General features: G+C 45.1%; 1 protein-coding gene across 1 annotated transcript; it reads right to left on the minus strand.

Moving 5' to 3' along the window:
* tlr9 (toll-like receptor 9) lies at window positions 1–10,467 on the minus strand. The gene is made up of 2 exons (XM_070894779.1): window positions 10,339–10,467; window positions 1–3,296 (listed from the first exon to the last, which is right to left on the minus strand). The coding sequence occupies exons 1-2, from the start codon at window positions 10,465–10,467 to the stop codon at window positions 144–146; spliced, it is 3,282 nt and encodes a 1,093-aa protein (XP_070750880.1). The 3' UTR covers window positions 1–143.
* Window positions 10,468–21,828: the final 11,361 nt, after the last annotated feature.

The following is a 21,828-nucleotide window of genomic DNA, read 5'->3' on the forward strand; positions in this document are numbered from 1 at the left end:
GGAAGTGACTTATTAACTTATTCTGTCTTAGTAGCTTCTCGTGACGTTTATCCATTAACCTGGGCACGACTGAAGGAGTAAACTTATGAGTCAAGAATTACTGGATTAGGGGTTAACAAGGTACTCTGCCCTTGCTCTTCAGATTAAAGCTTTTGCCACAGGATGCTTTGCAAGCTATATTCAAAGGGTAAAAAACTCTCACTGAAATTTGGATCATACTGCAACCAGTTGTCCCTGGTCAATATTTTCTGCAATTTGAGCCAGAAATAGGGTTCTGCATGTGGATTGTGGGGCCAACTTAAGACAGAGGCTTTGCACAGTCGCTTGCGTAACTGCAGATACTTTGATTTCCTTAAAGATTGATCCAAAAGAACCAAGATAATGACGTCCACCTTCTCATCCAATAGCCGCTGGTGTGCGATGAAGAAGGTCTGCCTTAACTGTCCGCTTACGAAATAAGTGCTGGTCAGTATAAAGATTGTTTTCCTACTTTGGTAGATAGCATCGTACAAGTTCTCTATTGATGACTTGCCCGGAATCCAGTCTCTCTCCTCGAGGCATAGCCTGAAACTGCATTGTCCTTTCTTCTCAAGGTTGGCCACAAGTTCTTGATAGACCCAATCGGCGACAGCTTTACAGGTGGTGTCGAAAGCTATGAATGCATCGTATTGCAAACTTTCTGAGGGGATTGTTGCATTGCATGTTAACTTGGCAGCAAAAATGTGGAAAGCGTACCAAAAGTCCCAACCAAATAGCTTATTTAATATCGGGAGGGCCGTGAAGGTTATCGTTACCAGAAAGGACAAGACAAAACTGATCCTTCCGTAAATCTTCTGGCAGGAAAGGGGATCTGTCAACAGAATGCTCTTGCCTTCTTCTGACTCTGGAAACTCACATTTCCAACTGGTGGTGAGGTGTGCCAACGACATGTTGGTACCTTTGAGGAAATGAATAAACCAGTCAGAATCACAGGTACATCTGAAAGGGTTGTCGCCCAGAGCAAGTGCCTCCAAACTCCCCAGTAACTGAGAGGGGAAACTATTCTCGTGTAATATTTTGATATAGTTGTGGCTTAAGTCAAGATAACGCAATGCTTTGACGGTGGAGAAAAACTTGCTGGGAAATGTTGTTATTTTGTTGTTTTGCAGGACAAGTTTGGAAAATGTTTTGGGAAACTGGCACGGTTTTGCAGGCAGCCTCTGAAGTAAATTGTGGCTTAAGTCTAGAGTTTCCAGCTTTCCCAGCCCTGTCAGATGGTCCCAGGTGAAAAAGTCAATCTGGTTGTTGTTGATGTAAAGCTCTTTCAGATTAGGTGGGAATCGAATCATGGCCCCTGGCGGCACCGTCTTCAGCATGTTGTTTGAGATGTCCAAGGATGTTAAATTGTGAAGGTTGTAGAAGAAATTCAAGTATGTATTTGTCCCACTTTCCCACATGATGCTCAGCATGTTTCCAGCAAAGTTTAAGATGTTCAAAGAGTTGCTGTGCAGCTCACTTGAGACCCTTTTTGCGATTTGGTTATTTGCTAGACTTAAGCACCTCAGAGAAGGGAGGTGCTCGATGAATTGGAAATGATGCCCCATGCCTTTCATTTGAAAAGTATAACTGTTGTAACTGAGATCTAAAACCTCGAGCGTTGGGATTTCAGAAAACGCCTCCTTAAAGTAGAAATCAATTCTATTGTGTGCAAGGTCTAAATACTTCAGTTTTTTCAATCTGTTGAATTGATGGCCATTCAGGGTTTGTGTCATGTAATTGCAAGACATCAGTAGGCATTCAATGTCCTCCAGCCCTTCGAAATTTTCTGGTTTGATATCTGCAATGTTATTGGACGACAAGTCAAAGATCTTCCCAAAAGAACATCTGGGAAAGTAAAAGTGGGGAGACAGCTTAACTTCAGTTCCGGTCTCCTCAATATTCTCGTATTCACCTCTTCTTTCAGGGATCCGTCCCTCTTGACGGCTGGTGACAGTGGCGTCCTCATTAATTCCGCTATTTTCACACCCATACCGACAGGAGTCTCGCAGCGAAAAGGTCACTTTGTTCTCGGACAGCCCGATATATTTCAATGATGTCATATTTTCAAAGAGCTTCAGGTCAATATTCTGTATAAAATTCATTCGGAAGTTGACAGACGCAAGGTTGGGAAGGCTGAGCAACGAGTGTATGCCACCTTTATCCAACGTGTGGAAGAAATACCCATCAATCTGAAATTTCCTCAAAGAAGTCAGATTCCCGAAAGAAGGAGGCAGGACAAGACTAGCAAAGGTTTTAAAACGTTCGTAGTTGTACATTAAGTTGAGATTTTCCAACTTGGTCAAGTTTGCAAAAAATGTGGCGTTTTGAATTTCGCGGGCAAGAAAGTTGTCTGATAGATCTAAGGAGGTTAAGCTCCCCAGAGACTGGAATAACCGATTTTCTAGGTGCCTAAGGGAGTTGCCCCTGAGCACCAGTTCCTTCAGTTTGTGAAGGTGGAGGAAGGCTTCAGGGGACAGCTCAATGGATTTGTTGTTTTTGCAAGGGAAGCAGGGTTGGGCAGCGTGATCACATCGTTGGCAGTTCCATGCCAGGAAAAGCTGTTCCAAATGAATGAGGTTTCTAAAATCCTCTGAGGAAATGTGCGAGATTTTATTCTCAGAGAGGCTCAGTGATCTCAAAGATCTCGGAAGGCCCCTGGGCACAGCAGTGATGTTATTGAAGCTCATCACCAGTACATGCAGCCTAGGCATGTTCCTAAAGGTGTCCTCCTCAAAGCTAAATGAAGTGTTGCACGGATTTTGGTAAAAACAGTTTTTACTGATGTTCAGAACCTCCAGCTTTACCAGATTGGAGACATTGCTAAATTGCAGGTGGACTATGTTGTTGAGCACCAAGTTCAACTGAGTGAGGGTAGCGGGCAACGGTGGGATACTTGTTAAACTGTTTCCTGTAAGGTCGATCTTTCTTAACCTGCGAAGGTCAAGGAAGGCTCTGGACTCGATGGTCAATTTGCATTCTTGGCCAGGCAAGCGGAGTTTCCCAGGGCAACAGTTGTGACTCAGGTCAATCACCTCAAGGCTCGGGACACCAGAGAAAGCTTGGTTTTTGATCTCTTGTAGTGAATTGCCATTCAGCAGTAGGATGGTTGCATCTTCCGACCTGATTGTTGGCACTGACTTTAAATCCCTATTGCTGCAGTTAATCTTTCTGTCCATCCTGACGCTATCACAAGGCAGGTAGATCGGAAAACGACACCAGGCAAGGTTGCAATTGAAAAGAAGGAGCAGTAGTACTCTCAAGCAAATCTTCCAAGTATCCTGTTAAGTAATGTGAGAGTATTATAGTTTAAAAAAAAATCCTTTACCTTATAAAACAACCTTTCTCTTGGGCTTGTTTCTCCTTGTCAGCCGTGGCTCAGTGGGTAGCACTCTCACCTCTGATTCAGAAGGCTGATGGTTCAAGTCCCATTCTAGGGCCTTGAGCACATAATCTAGGCTGACATTCCAGTCCAATACTGAGGGAGTGCTGCACTGTTGGAGGGGACCAAGGTTTTTTCGAGCATACAAATATCTTCACTTACTCCATTCTAAGTTAGTTTGGAATAAGTTTTCACTCATGAAACTTTGAAACCAGGTGTAAGTGGCCGGACACGCTCCCTTTTGAAAAAAAATTTCTGTTCCAAAGTGAAACTGTTCTAACTGACTAGAACTGGAGCAAACTAAATGATGAGAATTCAGATTTCCGTTCTACACCAGTTACTCCTAAAAATCAGGAGCAAATCATGTGGAAACTTGGGGCCTATCTGTGCAGATAATTGGTGGGTGCTTTGCAAATGGTGGAAAGAGGTTCTGCAGAATCATTGCTGTTACTTGCAGCCTCCCAATGCAGCACACAAGGGCTGCTTTCAATGCTGCTATTGGTGACAGAGATGCCATTTGAAACTTAAAAGGCCAAAAGGTCTTTGTAATTGACAGCCAGTTTAAAAAAAAAACATTTCTCCTCTCCCCACTTTAAAGGGCAACACATTGGCATTGTCCATGGTATGCTGTGGTAGAGAGGGTACATACGAACATAAGAAATAGGAACAGGAGTCGGCCATTTGGCCCCTCGAGCCTGCTCCGTCATTCAGTAAGATCATGGCTGATCTGATCATGGACTCAGCTCCACTTCCCTGCCCGCTCCCCATAACCCTTCACTCCCTTACCGCTCAAAAATCTGTCTATCTCTGCCTTAAATATATTCAATGGCTCAGCCTCCACAGCTCTCTGAGGCAGAGAATTCCATAGATTTACAACCCTCTGAGAGAAGAAATTCCTCCTCATCTCAGTTTTAAATGGGCGACCCCTTATTCTGAAACTATGCCCCCTAGTTCTAGATTCCCCCAAAAGGAGAAACATCCTCTCTGCATCTACCTTGTCGAGCCCCCTCAGTATCTTATATGTTTCAATAAGATCACTTCTCATTCTTCTGAACGATGAGTATAGGTCCAACCTGCTCATAAGTCAACCCCTCCATCTCAGGAATCAACCTAGTGAACCTTCTCTGAACTGCCTCCAGTGCAAGTATATCCCTCCTTAAATAAGACCAAAACTGTACACAGTACTCTAGGTGTGGCCTCACCAATACCCTATACAGTTGTAGCAGGACTTCCCTACTTTTATACCCTATTCCCTTGCAATAAAGACCAACATTCCACTTGCCTTCCTGATTACTTGCTATACCTGCTTACTAACTTTTTGTGTTTCATGCACAAGGACCCCAAGGTCCCACTGTACTATAACAATTTGTAATTTCTCTCCATTTAAACAATAATTTGCTTTTTAAATTTTCCTGCCAAAGTGGATAACCTCACACTTTCCCACATTATACTCCATCTGCCAAATGTTTGCCCACTCACGTAGCCTATCTATATCCCTTTTTGTGTTCTCCTCACAACTTGCTTTCCGACCCATCTTTGTATCATCAGCAAACTTGGCTACATTACACTCGGTCCCTTTATCCAAGTCATTAATATAGATTGTAAATAGTTGAGGCCTCAGCTCCGATTCTTGTGACACCCCACTATTTACCGTTTGTCAACCGGAAAACTATCCATTTATCCCGACTCTCTGTTTTCTGTTAGTTAGCCAATCCTCTATCCATGCTAATATATTACCACCAATCCCGTGAGCTTTTATCTTGTGCAGTAGCCTTTTATTTGGCACCTTATCGAATGCCTTCTGGAAATCCAAATACACTACATCCGCTGGTTCTCCCTTATCCATCCTGCTCGTTATATCTTCAAAGAACTCCAGTAAATTTGTCAAATATGATTTCCTTTCATAAAACCATGCTGACTGTGCTTGACTGTGTTATGTTTTTCCAAATGTCCTGCAACTGCTTCCTTAATAATGGACTCCAGCATTTTCCTAATGACAGATGTTAGGCTAACTGGTCTATAATTTCCTGCTTTCTGTCTGCCTCCTTTTTTAAATAGGGCCGCTACATTTGCAGTTTTCCAATCCAGAATCCAGGGAATTTTGGTAGATTACAACCATTGCATCCACTATCTCTGCAGCCACTTCTTTTAAGACCCTAGGATGCAAGCCATCCTAGGGTAGATAGAGATAAACTATTTCCTCTGGTGGAGGAGCCTAGAACATAAGAATATAAGAATTAGGAGCAGGAGGAGGCCATTCGGCCCCTCGAGCCTGCTCTGCCATTCAATGAGATCATGGCTGATCTTCTACCTCAACTCTATTTTCTTGCACTATCCCCATATCCCTTGATTCCCTTAATATTCAAAAATCTATCGATCTCTGTCTTGAACATAGGCAAAGACTGAGCCTCCACAACCCTCTGGGGTAGAGAATTCCGAAGATTCACCACCCTCTGAATGAAGACGTTTCTCCTCATCTTAGTCCTAAATGGCCGACCCCTTATTCTGAGACTGTGATCCCTGGTTCTAGACTCCCCAACCAGGGGAAAAATCCTCCCTGCATCTACCCTGTCAAGCCTTCTAAGAATTTTGTATGTTTCAATGAGATCACCGCTCATTCTTCTAAACTCTAGAGAATATAGGCCTAGTCTACTCAATCTCTCCTCATAGGACAATCCCCCCATCCCAGGAATCGGTCTGGTGAACCTTTGTTGTACTCCCTCTGTGGCAAGTATGGCAAAAACAAGGGGGCATAACCTTAAAATTAGAGCTAGGCCATTCAAGGGTGAGGGGAAGAGGGATATCCAAACCCAAAATCTCTCTCCAGCTCTACTCCTTTTTAAATGTTAGCGTACATCATATATCGTCTCCGTATTCTTCTTCCCAAAATATATCACCTCACATTTCAGAGCAATTGTCCTAATACTGACCCCCTGGGGATACTCCTATTTACTGCCATCCTGTCCAAAGAACTATTACTTTAGCTGCTATATTAAACACAGTTGACCACACCATTCTCCTCCAACTCTCTCCACTGTCATCCTGCTGGGTGGGACTGCACTCGCCTGGTTCCATTCTTATCTATCCCGTTGTAGCCAGAGAATCACCTGCAACGGCTTCTCTTCCTGCTCCCGCATCATTACCTCTGGTGTCCCCCAAGGATCTATCCTTAGCCCACCCGCCTATTTCTCATCTACATGTTGCCCCTTGGCGACATCATCCGAAAACACAGTGTCAGGTTCTGTATGTACGCTGACGACACCTCACGACTACCTCTCTTGATCCCTCCATTGTCTCTAAATTGTCAGACTGCTTGCCCGATATCCAGTACTGGATGAGCAGAACATTCCTCCAACGAAATATTGGGAAGACCGGAGCCATTGTCTTCGGTCCCGACTACAAAATCCCTAGTCAGCAAATCCATCCCTCTCCCTGTGTGAGGCTAAACCAAATTGTTCACAACCCTGGTTTTGTATTTGACCCCGAGATGTGCTCCTGACCACATATCCGCGCCATCACTAAGACCGCCTACTTCAACCCTCGTAACATTGCCCGACTCTGCCCCTGCCTCAGCTTATCTGCTGCTGGAACTCTCATCCATGCCTTGGTTACCTCTAATCTTGACTATTCCATTCACACGTTCCACCCTCCATAAACCTATATTAATCCAAAACTCTGTCCACATCCTAACTCGCACCAAATCCCTTTCACCCATCAATCCTGTGCTCGCTGACCTACACTGATTCCTGGTTGAACAATGCCTCAGTGAAAAAAATCTCATCCTTGTTTTCAAATTCCTCCATGGCCTCGCCCCCTCCCTATTTCCTTAATCTCCTCTAACCCCACAACCCCCCCGAGATCTCTGCACTCCTCTAATTCTGGCCACTTGTGCATCCCCGATTTTAATTGCTCCACCATTGGCGGCTGTGCCTTCAGCTGCCAAGGACCTAAGCTCTGGAATGCCCTTCTTAACCGCTTTGCCGCCCTACCCCTCTTTCCTCCTTCAAGACGCTCCTTAATACCCAGCTCTTTGACCAAGCTTTTGGTCATCTGCCCTAATATCTCCTTATGTGGCCTGGTGTCAAATTTTGTTTGATGACGCTCCTGTGAAGCGCCTTGGGATGTTTTACAATGATAAAGGTGCTATATAAATGCAAATTGTTGTTATTACTCTCATTTTGCATCCTTTAAGCAATTTCCTAACCGTGCTACAACAGGCCAGAGAGGGGAAGTTAAACACAGCCCAGGGACATAGAATTATAAAATGGTTACAGCACAGAAGGAGGCTATTTGGCCCGTCAAGCCCATGCTGGCTCTCTGCAAGAGCACTTCAGCCAGTCCCACTCTCCCGCCCTTTCCTTCAGGTACTTATCCAATTCCCTCAGGTCCTTATCCAAGTCCCATAAGTGGAGGACAAACCGCTATGACTGGTTGGAGATGGATAACTAAACATGCACACGTTATTGTGCATTGGAACATTGAAACAGAGTGAGCCAGAGAGTGACAGGATGCAGAGACCCTCTAATATTGGGCGCAATGGAAAACTGGAAGACAGACCAGCTGTAAACCACCCTGGTACACCTGCCAGGCCCCGGTTACGGAGCTGAAGAAGACAGAAACTGTACGCTAAATAGAGAGGAGGGAAGGGGGCGAGAAAGCAAAATCATAAATACATAAACTCAATTCATTTGTCAATTTTGATTTAGATTTTTTGAAGCTGAGTCAAAGCTGGAAAGCCATTGTGTCTGCTAGTGGAATTTTTCAGAGCTGTAGAAATTAATAAGTTTACAAAAGTACCCTACCCTAACCGGAAGGGGAGTGACTGTAATGATGAAAGCTTAAGTGCACTTACCATCTTATCAGTATCACTCACAAATGCGAACTGGTCATTATAAGAGTTCTCCGGTATTACTCCACAGATATTGGAATCACCTCACTTGTTCTTCTCCCTCTGAACTCGATGCTATTGTTTGCTTGGGTGAGCTTGTCTGCGGACCGCTGTATTTCCTGTGTGGAACTGACTACGAACGTTAACTCATTTCTGCAGTTTCATTTCTCCTCTGCTTTAGAAGTAGCCGTAAAAGCATTCAAAGGAACTTTTTTTAGTCAGTATGTAACAAGCCCAACACGAGAGGGGGCGGTTCTGGATTTAGTTTTGAGGAATGAAGCTGGGCAGGTGGAAGGGGTATCAGTGGGAGAGCACTTGGGTGCCAGTAGCCATAATTCAGTCAGATTCAAGTTAGTTATGGATAAGGACAAGGATAGACCAGGAGTAAAAGTCCCAAATTAGGGAAAAGCTAACTTTGCTAAGTTGAGGAGTGATTTGGCCACAGTGGACTGGAAACAGCTACTTGTGGGTAAATCAGTGTCGGAACAGTGGGAGGCATTCAAGGAGGAGATCCGGAGGACTCAGGCCAAACACGTGCCCTTAAAGAAAAAAGGTGTGAATAACAATTCTAGAGCCCCCTGGATGTTACAGGGAAGGATAAAGAAAAAAAGGGAAGCTTATGTCATAGATCGATAGCTAAATACTATAGAATCTTTGGAGGAATATAGAAAGTTAAGAGGTAAAATTAAAAAGGATATTAGGAATGCTAAGAGAGAGCATGAAACATTCTTGGCTAGTAAAATTAAGGAAAACCCAAAGATGTTCCATAAATATATTAAGAGCAAGAGGATAACTAAAGAAAGGGTAGGGCCTTTTAGAGACCATGAGGATTATCTTTGTGTGGAGGTGGAAGATGTTGGTGTGGTTCTTAATGAATACCTTGTGTCTGTTTTCACAAAGGAAAGTGGCAAGGCAAATACTGCTTTCGAGGAAGAGTGTGAGATTCTGGATGAAACAAACATAGTGAGAGAGGAGGTATTAAGGGATTTAGCAGCTTTGAAAGTAGATAAGTCCCCAGGCCCAGATGAAATATATCCCAGGCTGTTGAGCGAAGTAAAAGAGGAAATAGCAGAGGCCTTGACCATCATTTTCCAGTCCTCTTTGGATTTGGGCATGGTGCCGGAGGACTGGAGGACTGTTAATGTGGTACCCTTGTTTAAGAAGGGAGAAAGGGATAGGCCGAGTAATTACAGGCCTGTCAACCTAACATCAGTGGTGGGAAAATTATTGGAAAAAATCCTGAAGCAGGTGAGGCCTTTCGAAGATTCCACCAGCTTCTGCGTCACGTAGGCCGAGGTCAGGTCCAACTTGGTGAACATCTTCCCTCCTGCCAGCGTCGCAAATAGGTCGTCTGCCTTGGATAGCAGGTACTGGTCCTGCAGCGAAAAACGGTTAATCATTACTTTATAGTCCCCACAAATTCTGACCGTGCCATTGTCCTTGAGAATCGAAACAATCAGACTGGCCACTCATTGAACTCAACCGGTGCAATGATGCCCTCTTGTTGCAGCCTGTCCAGCTTGATCTCCACTTTCTCTTGCATCATGTATGGCACCGCACGTGCCTTGTGATGGATGGGTCGTGTACTTGGAACCAAGTGGATCTGCACCTTCGCCCCAGAGAAATTTCCGATGCCTGGCTCAAACAACGACGGGAACTTGCTCAGAACCTGGGTACATGAGGCGTCGTCGACCGACGAAAGCGCTCGGATGTCGTCCCAGTTCCAGCGGATTTTTCCCAGCCAGCTTCTGCCGAACAGTGTGGAGCCATCTCCTGGTACAATCCATAGTGGTAGTTCGTGCACCGCTCCATCATTGGAGACTTTTACTGCTTCGCTGCCAATTAAAGGGATCAGCTTTTTAGAGTAAGTTCTCAGCTTGGTATGAATAGGGCTCAGCTTGGGCCTTTGTGCCTTGTTGCACCACAGCCTGTCGAAGGCCTTTTTGCTCATGATAGACTGACTCGCACCAGTGTCCAATTCCATGGATACTGGAATTCCGTTCAGTTCAACTTTTAACATGATCGGTGGACATTTCGTGGTGAAGGTGTGTACCCGGTACACTTCTGCCTCCTTGGTTCGAATCTCTAGTTCAGCCTGATCCACCATGGATCGCTCTTCCTCCGCAAAGTGGTGGTTTGCAGGGTTTGCAGCTCGTCTGCACATTCGCTGGAGGTGTCCCATTGTTCCACAACCTTTGCACGCATAGTGTTTGAAGCGGCATTGATGGGCTCGATGATCACCTCCGCAGCATCAACAAGGCGTTAATTGCCTCGCATTCGCACATGATGGTGGACTCTGAGTCATCTGAGGTCGTGTAGCTGCAAACGTGTTCATTCTGCCATATGCATTCTTGCCTGAAAACAACGTTACTTTGTGTACAACTTGCCGATGCATCTTTATGCTGCAAAATTTGTTTGGTGTTATCGCTGGTGGACATAAATGCCTGGGCTATCGTTATGGCTTTGCTCAGGTTCGGTGTTTCAACAGTCAATAGTTTGTGAAGGATAACCTCATGGCCAATGCCAAGCACAAAAAAGTTTCTTAGCATTTGCTCCAGGAATCCATCAAATTCGCAATGTCCTGCAAGGTGCCTTAGTTCTGCGACGTAGCTCGCCACTTCCTGGCCTTCAGACTGTTGACACGTATAAAATCAATACCTTGCCCTCAGAACGCTCTCCTTCAGATTTAGATGCTCCTGGACCAGCGTACACAGTTCTTCATACGATTTGGTTGTTGGTTTCACCGGAGCAAGAAGATTCTTCATGAGGCCATAGGTTGTTGCCCTGCAGACGGTGACGAGGATCGCCCTTCGTTTGGCAGCGTTCTGATTCCCTTCCAGCTCGTTGGCCACGAAGTATTGGTTGAGTTGCTCCACGAAGGCTTCCCAATCGTCACCTGAGAATTTCTCCAGCATACCAACAGTTCTCTGCATTTTCGTGTGATGGTTCGTTATCTATTACTCGTCGTCAGTTGTTATGTCTCAAATAAAGCAATGTGACTGAGTACTGCAGGCTTGAGTAAGTGTGACCTTAGTCTCTTTATTCTGACTCCAGAGTGCGGGCACAGCATGGGAGGCCTGCTTATATGCAGTGCTCCCAAGGGATGCTGGGATCCCTTGGGACTCCAACAAATGCGCCCTCAGGTGGCAGTAGAATGCTGGCTACAAGGTGTTGCATATATAACAGCATGCATGATGACTGATGATAATTTGAGGCAGATATCATCAAAGAGTTGGAGCTCCACGGCAGGTACTGTAAACAAGATTGTGTCATCTTCTGGTAGTGCTATTTATGGCAGGGCCTACTCGACTGCTTATGTGAAACCTATAGCTGCTCAGAGTCCGCCAACTGGTATGAATCTGATTTCACCCTGTTGGCGTTGTGGGGGCCATCATTGGCCTCATCAGTTTCGGTTTAAACATTACGCCTGTAATGGCTGTTCGCAAGTGGAGCATCTTCAGCGAATGTGCCTACAACTGAGCAAGCTCATTACATTGTTGATGATGACCAGTCCAGTGCTGGCCCGGATACACAACCCAGGGAGGAAGTGTATAGTCTGCATTCATTCTTGGGAAAGATCCAGCCGATAATCGTTAATGTAAATCTGAATGGCGTGCCTATATCAATGGAGCTGGACACGGGTACGAGTCAGTCGATAATGAGCCAAAGGACATTCAACAAGCTGTGGGACACTGAGGCTGTGAAGCCTAAGCTGAATCCCATCAATGCCAAGTTGTGTACTTACACTAAGGAATTCATACTGGTGATTGGCAGTGCAGTAGTCAAAGTCTCATATGATGGTGTGGTTCACGATCTACCATTATGGATCGTCCTAGATAATAGTCCAATGCTGTTCAGCAGGAATTGGCTTGAGAAAATCAAGTGGAACTGGAATGATGTCAAAGCGTTGTCCTCAATGGATGACACTTCGTGTGCTCAAGTGTTGATGAAGTTTCCTTCTTTGTTTGAACCGGGCATTGGTAATTTTACTGGAGCCAAGGTGCAAATTCACCTGGATTCTGATGCAAGACCTATCTATCATAAAGCTCGGTCTGTTCCTTACATGATGAGGGAGAAGGTTGAAATTGAGCTTGACAGACTCCAACGTGAAGGGATCATATCAATCGAGTTTAATGAGTGGGCTAGTCCCATTGTTCCTGTCTTGAAGAGTGATGGCACTGTCAGGATTGTGGAGACTACAAGGTTACGATTAACCGATTTTTGAAACAGGATCAGTATCCGTTACCGAAGGCTGATGACCTGTTCGCCATGCTAGCTGGTGGAAAGTCGTTCACTAAACTAGATCTGACATCGGCCTTTATGACACAGGAGCTTGTCGGCACTTCGAAGAAACTCACCTGCATCAACACCCATAAAGGACTGTTTGTCTACAACAGGTGTCCTTTTGGAATTCGTTCGGCTGCAGCCATATTTCAGAGGAATATGGAGAGTCTACTGAAGTCCATTTCTAGAACTGTCATGTTTCAAGATGACATTCTGGTCACAGGGTCGCGACACTGTTGAATATCTGAACAATCTTGAAAAAGTCCTACATCGTCTGGACAAAGTGGGACTCAGACTGAAACGTTTGAAGTGTGTCTTCATGGCACCTGAAGTTAAATTCCTGGGGAGGAAGATTGCTGCTGATGGCATCAGGCCCACTGATTCGAAAACCGAGGGGCTATCAAAAATGCACCCAGGCCTCAGAATGTGACAGAGTTGCGTTCGTTACTTGGGCTACTCAACTACTTCGGCAATTTCTTACCCAGGTTGAGCACTTTATTAGAGCCACTGCACGTGCTACTCAGAAAAGGCGACAATTGGGTCTGAGGTTTGTCTCAAGAGAGAGCCTTTGAGAAAGCTAAGAATCTGCTCTGTTCAAACAAGTTGCTTATTCTTTATGATCTGTGTAAGCGTCTTGTATTGACCTGTGATGCTTTATCGTATGGGGTTGGCTGTGTACTCCAACAAGCAAATGAGTCGGGTAAGCTACAACCTGTTGCGTATGCTTCGAGAAGTTTGTCAAAGGTGGAAAGAGCTTACAGTGTGGTAGAAAAAGAAGCTTTGGCCTGTGTGTATGGGGTCAAAAAGATGCATCAGTTCCTGTTTAGTCTTCGTTTTGAGCTCGAAACGGATCACAAGCCGCTCATTTACTGTTTTCGGAAAACAAAGGTATTAATACCAATGCATCGTCCCGTATCCAGAAGTGGGTATTGACATTGTCTGCCTATGAATACGTTATTCGTCATAGACCGGGCACTGAGAATTGTGCCGATGCACTGAGTCGTCTGCCTTTGTCCACACCTGATATGGAGACGCCTCAACCTGTAGATCTACTGTTAGTAATGGATGTTTTTGAGAGTGAAGTAACTCCTGTCACTGTTCAACAAGTTAGGATCTGGACCAGCCATGACTCTATTTTATTGGTTGTGAAACGTTGTGTCCTCAGTGGTCATTGGTCTGCAATACCTATGGAAATGTGTGATGAGACCAAACCTTACAACCGTCGCAAAAATGAGCTGTCCATTCAGATTGTTTACTGTGGGGCAATCGTGTCATCATGCCTAAGAAAGGTAGAGAAACATTTGTACGTGAACTACATAGCACTCATCCCGGTATTGTCATGATGAAAGCCATTGCCAGGTCTCATGTATGGTGGCCTGGAATTGACTCTGATCTGGAATCATGTGTGCATCAGTGCAATAATTGCATGCAGCTAAGTAAAGTATCAGTGGAATCTCCGCTGAGTCTTTAGTCGTCGCCATCCAAACCATGGTCGAGGCTCCACATCGATTTTGCGGACCCTTTCATGGAAAATATATTTTTGTTGTGGTGGATGCATATTCAAAGTGGATAGAGTGTATCATTACGTCATCCAGTATATCTACAGCCACTATTGAGAGCCTTCGTGTCATGTTTGCTACTCATGGTTTACCTGACATTGTTGTGAGCGACAACAGATTGTGCTTCACAAATCTTGAGTTTCAGGAGTTCATGAAACTCAATGGTATTAGACATGTGAGGTCAGCTCCATTCAAACCTGCTTCTAATGGTCAGGCAGAGCGTGCTGTTCAAATGGTCAAGCAGAGTATGAAACGTGTAACTCAGGGTTCACTGCAGACTTGTATATTGTTCAGTTACAGGATAAGACCTCATATGCTTACTGGGGTCTCCCCTGCTGAACTACTGATGAAGAGAAATCTCAAGACCAAGCTCTCTCTTGTTCATCCTGATCTGAATGATCATGTTGAAAACAGACGTCAAAGTCAGCAATGGTATCATGATCATGTTGACATCTCTGTCAACGGTCCGGTTTATGTACTGAACTATGGCCAAGGTCCAAAGTGGATCGCTGGCACTGTTACAGCCAAGGAGAGTAACAGAGTGTTTATTGTCGTGCTCAAGAATGGGCAAACATGCAGGAAACATGTTGATCAGATAAAACTGCGGCACACGGATGAACTGGAACCATTTGAGGAAGATGCAGTCAGTGACCAACCAAACAATGTTCATTCATCAGAGGACTTTGCTGTCATTTCTGAACCTGGACCTCCAGTCTCTGATGTGGTCATTACCACTCCCATCAGATCGATTACTCAGCCTTCAGTCGCAACTGACTCAGAACACTTGCCGAGAACTGAAGTTGAACTGAGACGATCAACTCGTGAGAGGAAAGTCTCAGATCGTCTTAATTTGTAAAGAGACTGATATTAAAATCTTGAAAGGGGATGTTATGTATTGATGCTTGGGGTCACCAGACACCAGGGGGCACCACTGTTGGAGGTCATCAGGCTGTACACGCGTGTGCGCGGTCACTGGTATATAAGCGCGGGTACTTTGGGCGCGGATAAAGTTGGATCAGGTTTACACCTGAGGCAGTTTACAGTAACAAGACTCTTGAGTCATTACATATACATTACCCCAAATAAAGTTAAATCGCAAAAAAAAACCAAATATCAATCACATTTACCTCATGCAGTCATTCCCTCCCTTAGTGGCCCGAGACAGCTCTGCATGCCAGCTTTCTCTGGCGGTGTTACTAGGGGGCGCTATGGGCTTAGCTCAAATCAATTGTATCCGTGGCGATACCGGGGACGTTGCTCACCAGCGTGATGCTCCCGGGTGATACTTCTCTGTGCCGCCGGTACCGACACACTGAATTTGCCGAGCGGCGCGAATGCCGGTGTTTTAGCGCCCCTATTCAGAACCTCGCGAAGGGCACCATCCAAATGAATTTCTAGCCCTTAATGTTTCCGCTAAGCCGCGCAGGCGTGCAGTCACCATGCAAGGCACCGCGTAGGCAGCTCACCAATTTGTACAGTAAAGATACCGCGCACACGCAGAGATTTGAATGGTCCTCGCATTGAGGGAGGCAGCACAGCTTACGGGGGACCTTACATTTCATCCCACAACTATCGGCAGATGTACTACTCACACGTGGGTTAAGAAATTGCAGAAGTAAAATCAACTTCTAAGAAATCATGAGTTACTTGAGTTCGGGGGCTGGGAGCTCGTTATAAAGCAGAACCCTTCACACTAATTAGCAGTTTCAGTTCATCATGTGCTTTGAGATTGAGGAAGTCTGTGTTCAAAGCCTGCAATAAGGGACGTTAATCTCTCGTGTGTAAGAACACACGGGCAGATTCTGCAGTACTGTGAACTGGAGGAGCAGCTGCGTCACAAGTGCAGGAGAGTCACTTAGCACGGAGCGTCATCTTGGTGCTGCCCTTCCACACCCTACTGCACATTGGGCATCTATTTTGTCCCTCAACTTCATTAAAACCCTTCATTTTATGCAATGATATTTCTTAGTGATTTGTCCCGGATTTCCTTGCCCACTTATTTCGAATAAGCCAGCTGCGCGAGCGAAGGAACGTGGCACAAGACATTTTCTTTCTGGTGGTCATCTGGCCATGCTGCTCATAACCTGAGGCAAAACCCTGGCTAGGCCGCAGCTGGACTGTTGTGTCCAATTCTGGGCACTGCAATTTAGGAAGGATGTCGAGGCCCTGGAGAGGGTGCAGATGAGATTTACTAGAATGGTACCAGGGATGAGGGTCTTCATTTTAGATGGAGAGACTGGAGACGCTGGGGTTGTTCCCCTTGGAGCAGAGACGGTTAGGAGAAGATTCGATAGAGGTGTTCAAAATTCTGAGGCGTTTTACAACAACAGCAACTTGTATTTATATAGCGCCATTAATGTAGTAAAATGTCCCAAGGCGCTGCGCAGGTGTATTATGGGATAAAAATTTGACACCGAATCGCATAAGTCGAAATTAGCGCAGGTCAAAGAGGTAGGTTTTAAGGAGCGTCTTGAAGGAGGAAAGAGAGGTAGAGAGGCGGAGAGTTCTAGGCAAGGATTTCCTGCACTTGGGACTTATGTTCTTATGTTTATGTTCTTATGGACCGAGGCAACAGAAGGCACGGCCTCCAATGGTTGAGCGATTATAATCCGGGATGCTCAAGAGGGCAGAATTAGAGGAGCGCAGACATCAGGGTGGGCTGGAGGAGATTAAAGAGGTAGGGAGGGGCGAGGCTTTGGAGGGATTTGAAAATAAGGATGAGAATTTTGAAATTGAGGGGTTGCTTAACCGGAGCCAATGTAGGTCAGCGAGCAAAGGGGTGGTGGGTGAATGGGACTTGGTGCGAGTTAGGACATGGCAGCCGAGTTTTGGATCATCTCTACTTTACGTCGGGTAAATAAGGAGAAACTGTTTCCAATGGCAGAAGGGCGGGTAACCAGAGGGCACAGATTTATGGTGATTGAGATTAGAACCAGAGGGGATGGGAGGACACATTTTTTACACAGCGATCTGGAATGCACCGCTTGAAAGCAGATTCAATAGTAACTTTCAAAAGGAAATTGGATAGTTACCTGAAGGGAAAAAATTGCAGGGCTATGGGGAAAGAGCAGGGGGAGTGGGACTAATTGGATAGCTCTACCAAAGAGACGGCACATGCACTATGGGCTGAATGGCCTCCTTCTGTGCTGTATCATGATTCCATGAACTTAAAAAAAACTGCATCGCTCTCTTACCGAACCAGTGAAGCATCTTAGCTGCTGACTCTACCCCTTTAATGAGTGTGCGCTAAGGTTGACATGTGACCATTTCGATCACAGAACGTTTTACCGGCTACTTAAAGGCTCAAGTAGTCTGCACTCCAATCGGATTAGTAGCATTCCGGATTGGAGCGCTTCCCTGACACAATCCTGAAGTATCGGCGTGGGCTGTGATGCTCCCGCGTGGTTTGTCTAAGCCGCCACATGTGGACTGGACTCTGGATGAGGGACCGAGGAAAGACTGTAGCCCATCATGAGTCACAGTCAGAGAGTTCACAAGGCTGTTGGCCGAGCACGAGACTTTTATTCCATGCGAAACTCTCTGTGGGCGGATGTTTGAGATGGATGCTGCATAGCAGAACTACACAACACTATTCACAGCCAAGGAGGTGTAGGACTGGATATAGTGTATGCCGTGTCCAGAATTTATTTATTTTCTCATGGTGCGGGGGTGGGGTTGGGGGGGGGGGGCGTGTAGGGGGGAATTGGATATTCATTTTTGACTCTTTTTATCTTTCAATTTCCATCAGTTTGGCATATACAGAGTTCTGCCTGGTATCCTCAACCAACATCGCTAAAAAAAACGGCTATCTGGTCATTGTCACATTGCTGTTTGTGGGAGCTTGCTGTGTGCAAATTGGCTGCCACCCTTCCCACATTACAACAGTGACTACACTTTAAATAAGTACAACAACAACAATGTGTATTTATATAGCACCTTTAAGGTAGTGAAACATCCCAAGGTGCTTCACAGGAGTATTATGAGACAAAAAAAGCAATTTGGGATCCTGAGGTTGTGAAAGGCGCTGTATAAGTGCAAGTTCTTTCTTACATAGATCAATATTTTCAGATACTTAATGTAACCCAGTAAACTGGACCAAAAGTTTGAAATGTCAACATTTGAGTTTATCTGATATGAACAAAATAATATGCTCGTTACTTGATTCAAAGAAGGGCCCGTTCAGTGTTGCCACATTTGAGATAAGGTCTGCTCTCCTAGTCTTATTTATCCCTCACCAGATCTAAATTACTTTGAACATAAGAACATAAGAAATAGGAGCAGGAGTAGGCCATACGGCCCCTCGGGCCTGCTCCGCCATTCAATAAAATCCTGGCTGATCTGATCTTGGCCTCAGCTCCACTTTCCTGCCCGCTCCTCATAATCCTTGACTCCCCGAAAGTTCAGGAATCTGTCTATCGCAGCTTTGAATATACACAATGACCCAGCCTCCACAGCTCTCTGGGGTAGAGAATTCCACAGATTCACCACCCTCTGAGAGAAGAAATTCCTTCTCATCTCAGTCTTAAATGGATGGCCTCTTATTCTTCATCAAGACATAGCCTTTCAAAATTAGCGGTTTCAAGAGAAGTGAAAGTGGACCAATCAAGTTTATGGGGAATTTATGCTACATTGTTTTGTTTAATAATATCTTGAACTGAAAGCCAGGCCCTCCAGTGATAGTCCAGGCAATATATGGACCACAACCCATTCATCATTATCCATTCAATAGAAAGAGTTGCATTTATATAGCTATCGCCTTTCACGACCACCGGATGTCCCAAAGCGCTTTACAGCCAATGAAGTACGTTTGGAGTGTAGTCACTGTTGTGATGTGGGAAACGCGACAGCCAATTTGCGCTCAGCAAGCTCCCACAAACAGCAATGTGATAATGACCAGATAACTGGTTTTAGTGATGTTGGTTGAGGGATAAATATTAGCCAGGACACTGTGGAGAATACCCCTGCTCTTCTTCAAATAGCACCATGGGATCTTTTATGTTTGCCTGAGAGAGCAGACGAGGCCTTGGTTTAAGGTCTCATCCAAAAGACGGCACCTCCGACAGTGCAGCACTCCCTTAGCACTGCACTGGAGTGTCAGCCTAGATTTTTGTGCTCAAGTCTCTGGAGTGGGACTTGAACCCACAACCTTCTGACTGAGAGGCGGGAATGCTACCCACTGACCCACTGAGCCACAGCTACACAAAGAATCTGCAAAACATAGAAACATAGAAAATAGGTGCAGGAGTAGGCCATTCGGCCCTTCAAGCCTGCACCACCATTCAATAAGATCATGGCTGATCATTCACCTCAGTACCCTTTTCCAGCTTTCTCTCCATACCCCTTGATCCCTTTAGCCGTAAAGGCCATATCTAACTCCCTCTTGAATATATCCAATGAACTGGCAACAACAACACTCTGCGGTAGGGAATTCCACAACTTAACAACTCCCTGAGTGAAGAAGTTGCTCCTCATCTCAGTCCTAAATGGCTTACCCCTTATCCTTAGACTATGTCCCCTGGTTCTGGACTTCCTCAACATCAGGAACATTCTTCCTGCATCTAACCTGTCCAGTCCCGTCAGAATTTTATATGTTTCTATAAGATCCCTTCTCATCCTTTTAAACTCCAGTGAATACAAGCCCAGTCGATCCAGTCTCTCCTCATATGTCAGGCCTGCCATCCCGGTAATCAGTTTGGTGAACCTTCGCTGTACTCCCTCAATAGCAAGAACGTCCTTCCTCAGATGGGGAAATCAAAACTGAACACAATATTCCAGGTGAGGCCTCACTAAGGCCCTGTACAACTGCAGTAAGAGCTCCCTGCTCCTATACTCAAATACCCTAGCTATGAAAGCCAACATACCATTTGCCTTCTTCACTTCCTGCTGTACCTGCATGCCAACTTTCAATGATTGATGTGCCGTGACACCCAGGTCTCATTGCACCTCCCCTTTTCCTAATCTGCCGCCATTCAGATAATATTCTGCCTTCGTGTTTTTGCCACCAAAGTGGATAACCTCACATTTATCCATATTATACTGCATCTGCCATGCATTTGCTCACTCACCTAACCTGTCTAAATCACCCTGCAGCCTCTTAGCGTCCTCCTCACAGCTCACTCCGCCACCCAGTTCAGTGTCATCTGAAAACTTGGAGATATTACACTCAATTCCTTCATCTAAATCATTAATGTATATTATAAATAGCTAGGATCCCAGCATTGAGCCCTGCGACACCCCACTAGTCACTGCCTGCCATTCTGCAAAGGACCCATTTATCCTGACTCTCTGCTTCCTGTCTGCCAACCAGTTCTCTATCCACGTCAGTACATTACCCCCAATACCATGTGCTTTAATTTTGTGCACCAATCTCTTGTGTGGGACCTTGTCAAAAGCCTTTTGAAAGTCCAAATACACCACATCCACTGGTTCTCCCTTGTCCACTGGTTCTCCCTTGTCCACTCTACTAGTTACATCCTCAAAAAAATTCTAGAAAATTTGTCAAGCATGATTTCCCTTTCATAAATCCATGCTGACTTGGACCGATCCTGTCACTGTTTTCCAAATGCGCTGCTATTTCATCTTTAATAATTGATTCCAACATTTTCCCCACTACTGATGTCAGGCTAACCGGTCTATAATTACCTGTTTTCTCGCTCCCTCCTTTCTTAAAAAGTGGTGTTACATTAGCTACTCTTCAGTTCATAGGAACTGATCCAGTGTCGATAGACTGTTGGAAAATGATCACCAATGCATCCACTATTTCTAAGGCTACTTCCTTAAGTACTCTGGGATGCAGACTATCAGGCCCCAGGGATTTATCGGCCTTCAATCCCATCAATTTCCCTAACACAATTTCCCGCCTAATAAGGACTTCCTTCAGTTCCTCCTTCTCACTAGATCCTCGGTCCCCTAGTATTTCCGGAAGGTTATTTGTGTCTTCCTTCGTGAAGACAGAACGAAAGTATTTATTTAACTGGTCCTCCATTTCTTTGTTCCCCATTATAAATTCACCTGAATCTGACTGCAAGGGACCTAGGTTTGTCTTCACTAATCTTTTTCTCTTCACATATCTATAGAAACTTTTGCAGTCAGTTTTTATATTCCCAGCAAGCTTCCTCTCATACTCTAATTTCCCCTCCTAATTAAACACTTTGTCCTCCTCTGCTGAATTATAACATTCTCCCAGTCCTCAGGTTTGCTGTTTTTTCTGTCCAATTTATATGCCTCTTCCTTGGATTTAACACTATCCTTAATTTCCCTTGTTAGCTACAGTTGAGCCACCTTCCCCGTTTTTTTTTTTTTTTTTTGAAATTCGTAGCCAATCGTTCCAATTCTTTGTCAAATCACAAACGCCAGAGGTCACCTTGCACACGCCAAGGATCACTCTGCGCCAATGCTCTTAGCCAAAAGGCCTAGAGCCACTGCACCGTTCCTGGAAGTACTGCAATACCAGGTTCGTGCCATGGAGGTGGATGGGTCAAGCCACCCCACCCACCCCGTTTTATTTTTACTCCAGACAGGGATGTACAATTGTTGAAGTTCATTCATATGATCTTTAAATGTTTGCCATTGCCTATCCACCGTCAACCCTTTAAGTATCACTCGCCAGTCTATTCTAGCCAATTCACGTCTCATACCGTTGAAGTTACCTTTCATAGAAACATAGAAACATAGAAAATAGGTGCAGGAGTGGCCATTCG

The sequence above is a fragment of the Pristiophorus japonicus genome, chromosome 12, assembly GCF_044704955.1.
Source record: "Pristiophorus japonicus isolate sPriJap1 chromosome 12, sPriJap1.hap1, whole genome shotgun sequence".
Taxonomy (NCBI): domain Eukaryota; kingdom Metazoa; phylum Chordata; class Chondrichthyes; family Pristiophoridae; genus Pristiophorus; species Pristiophorus japonicus.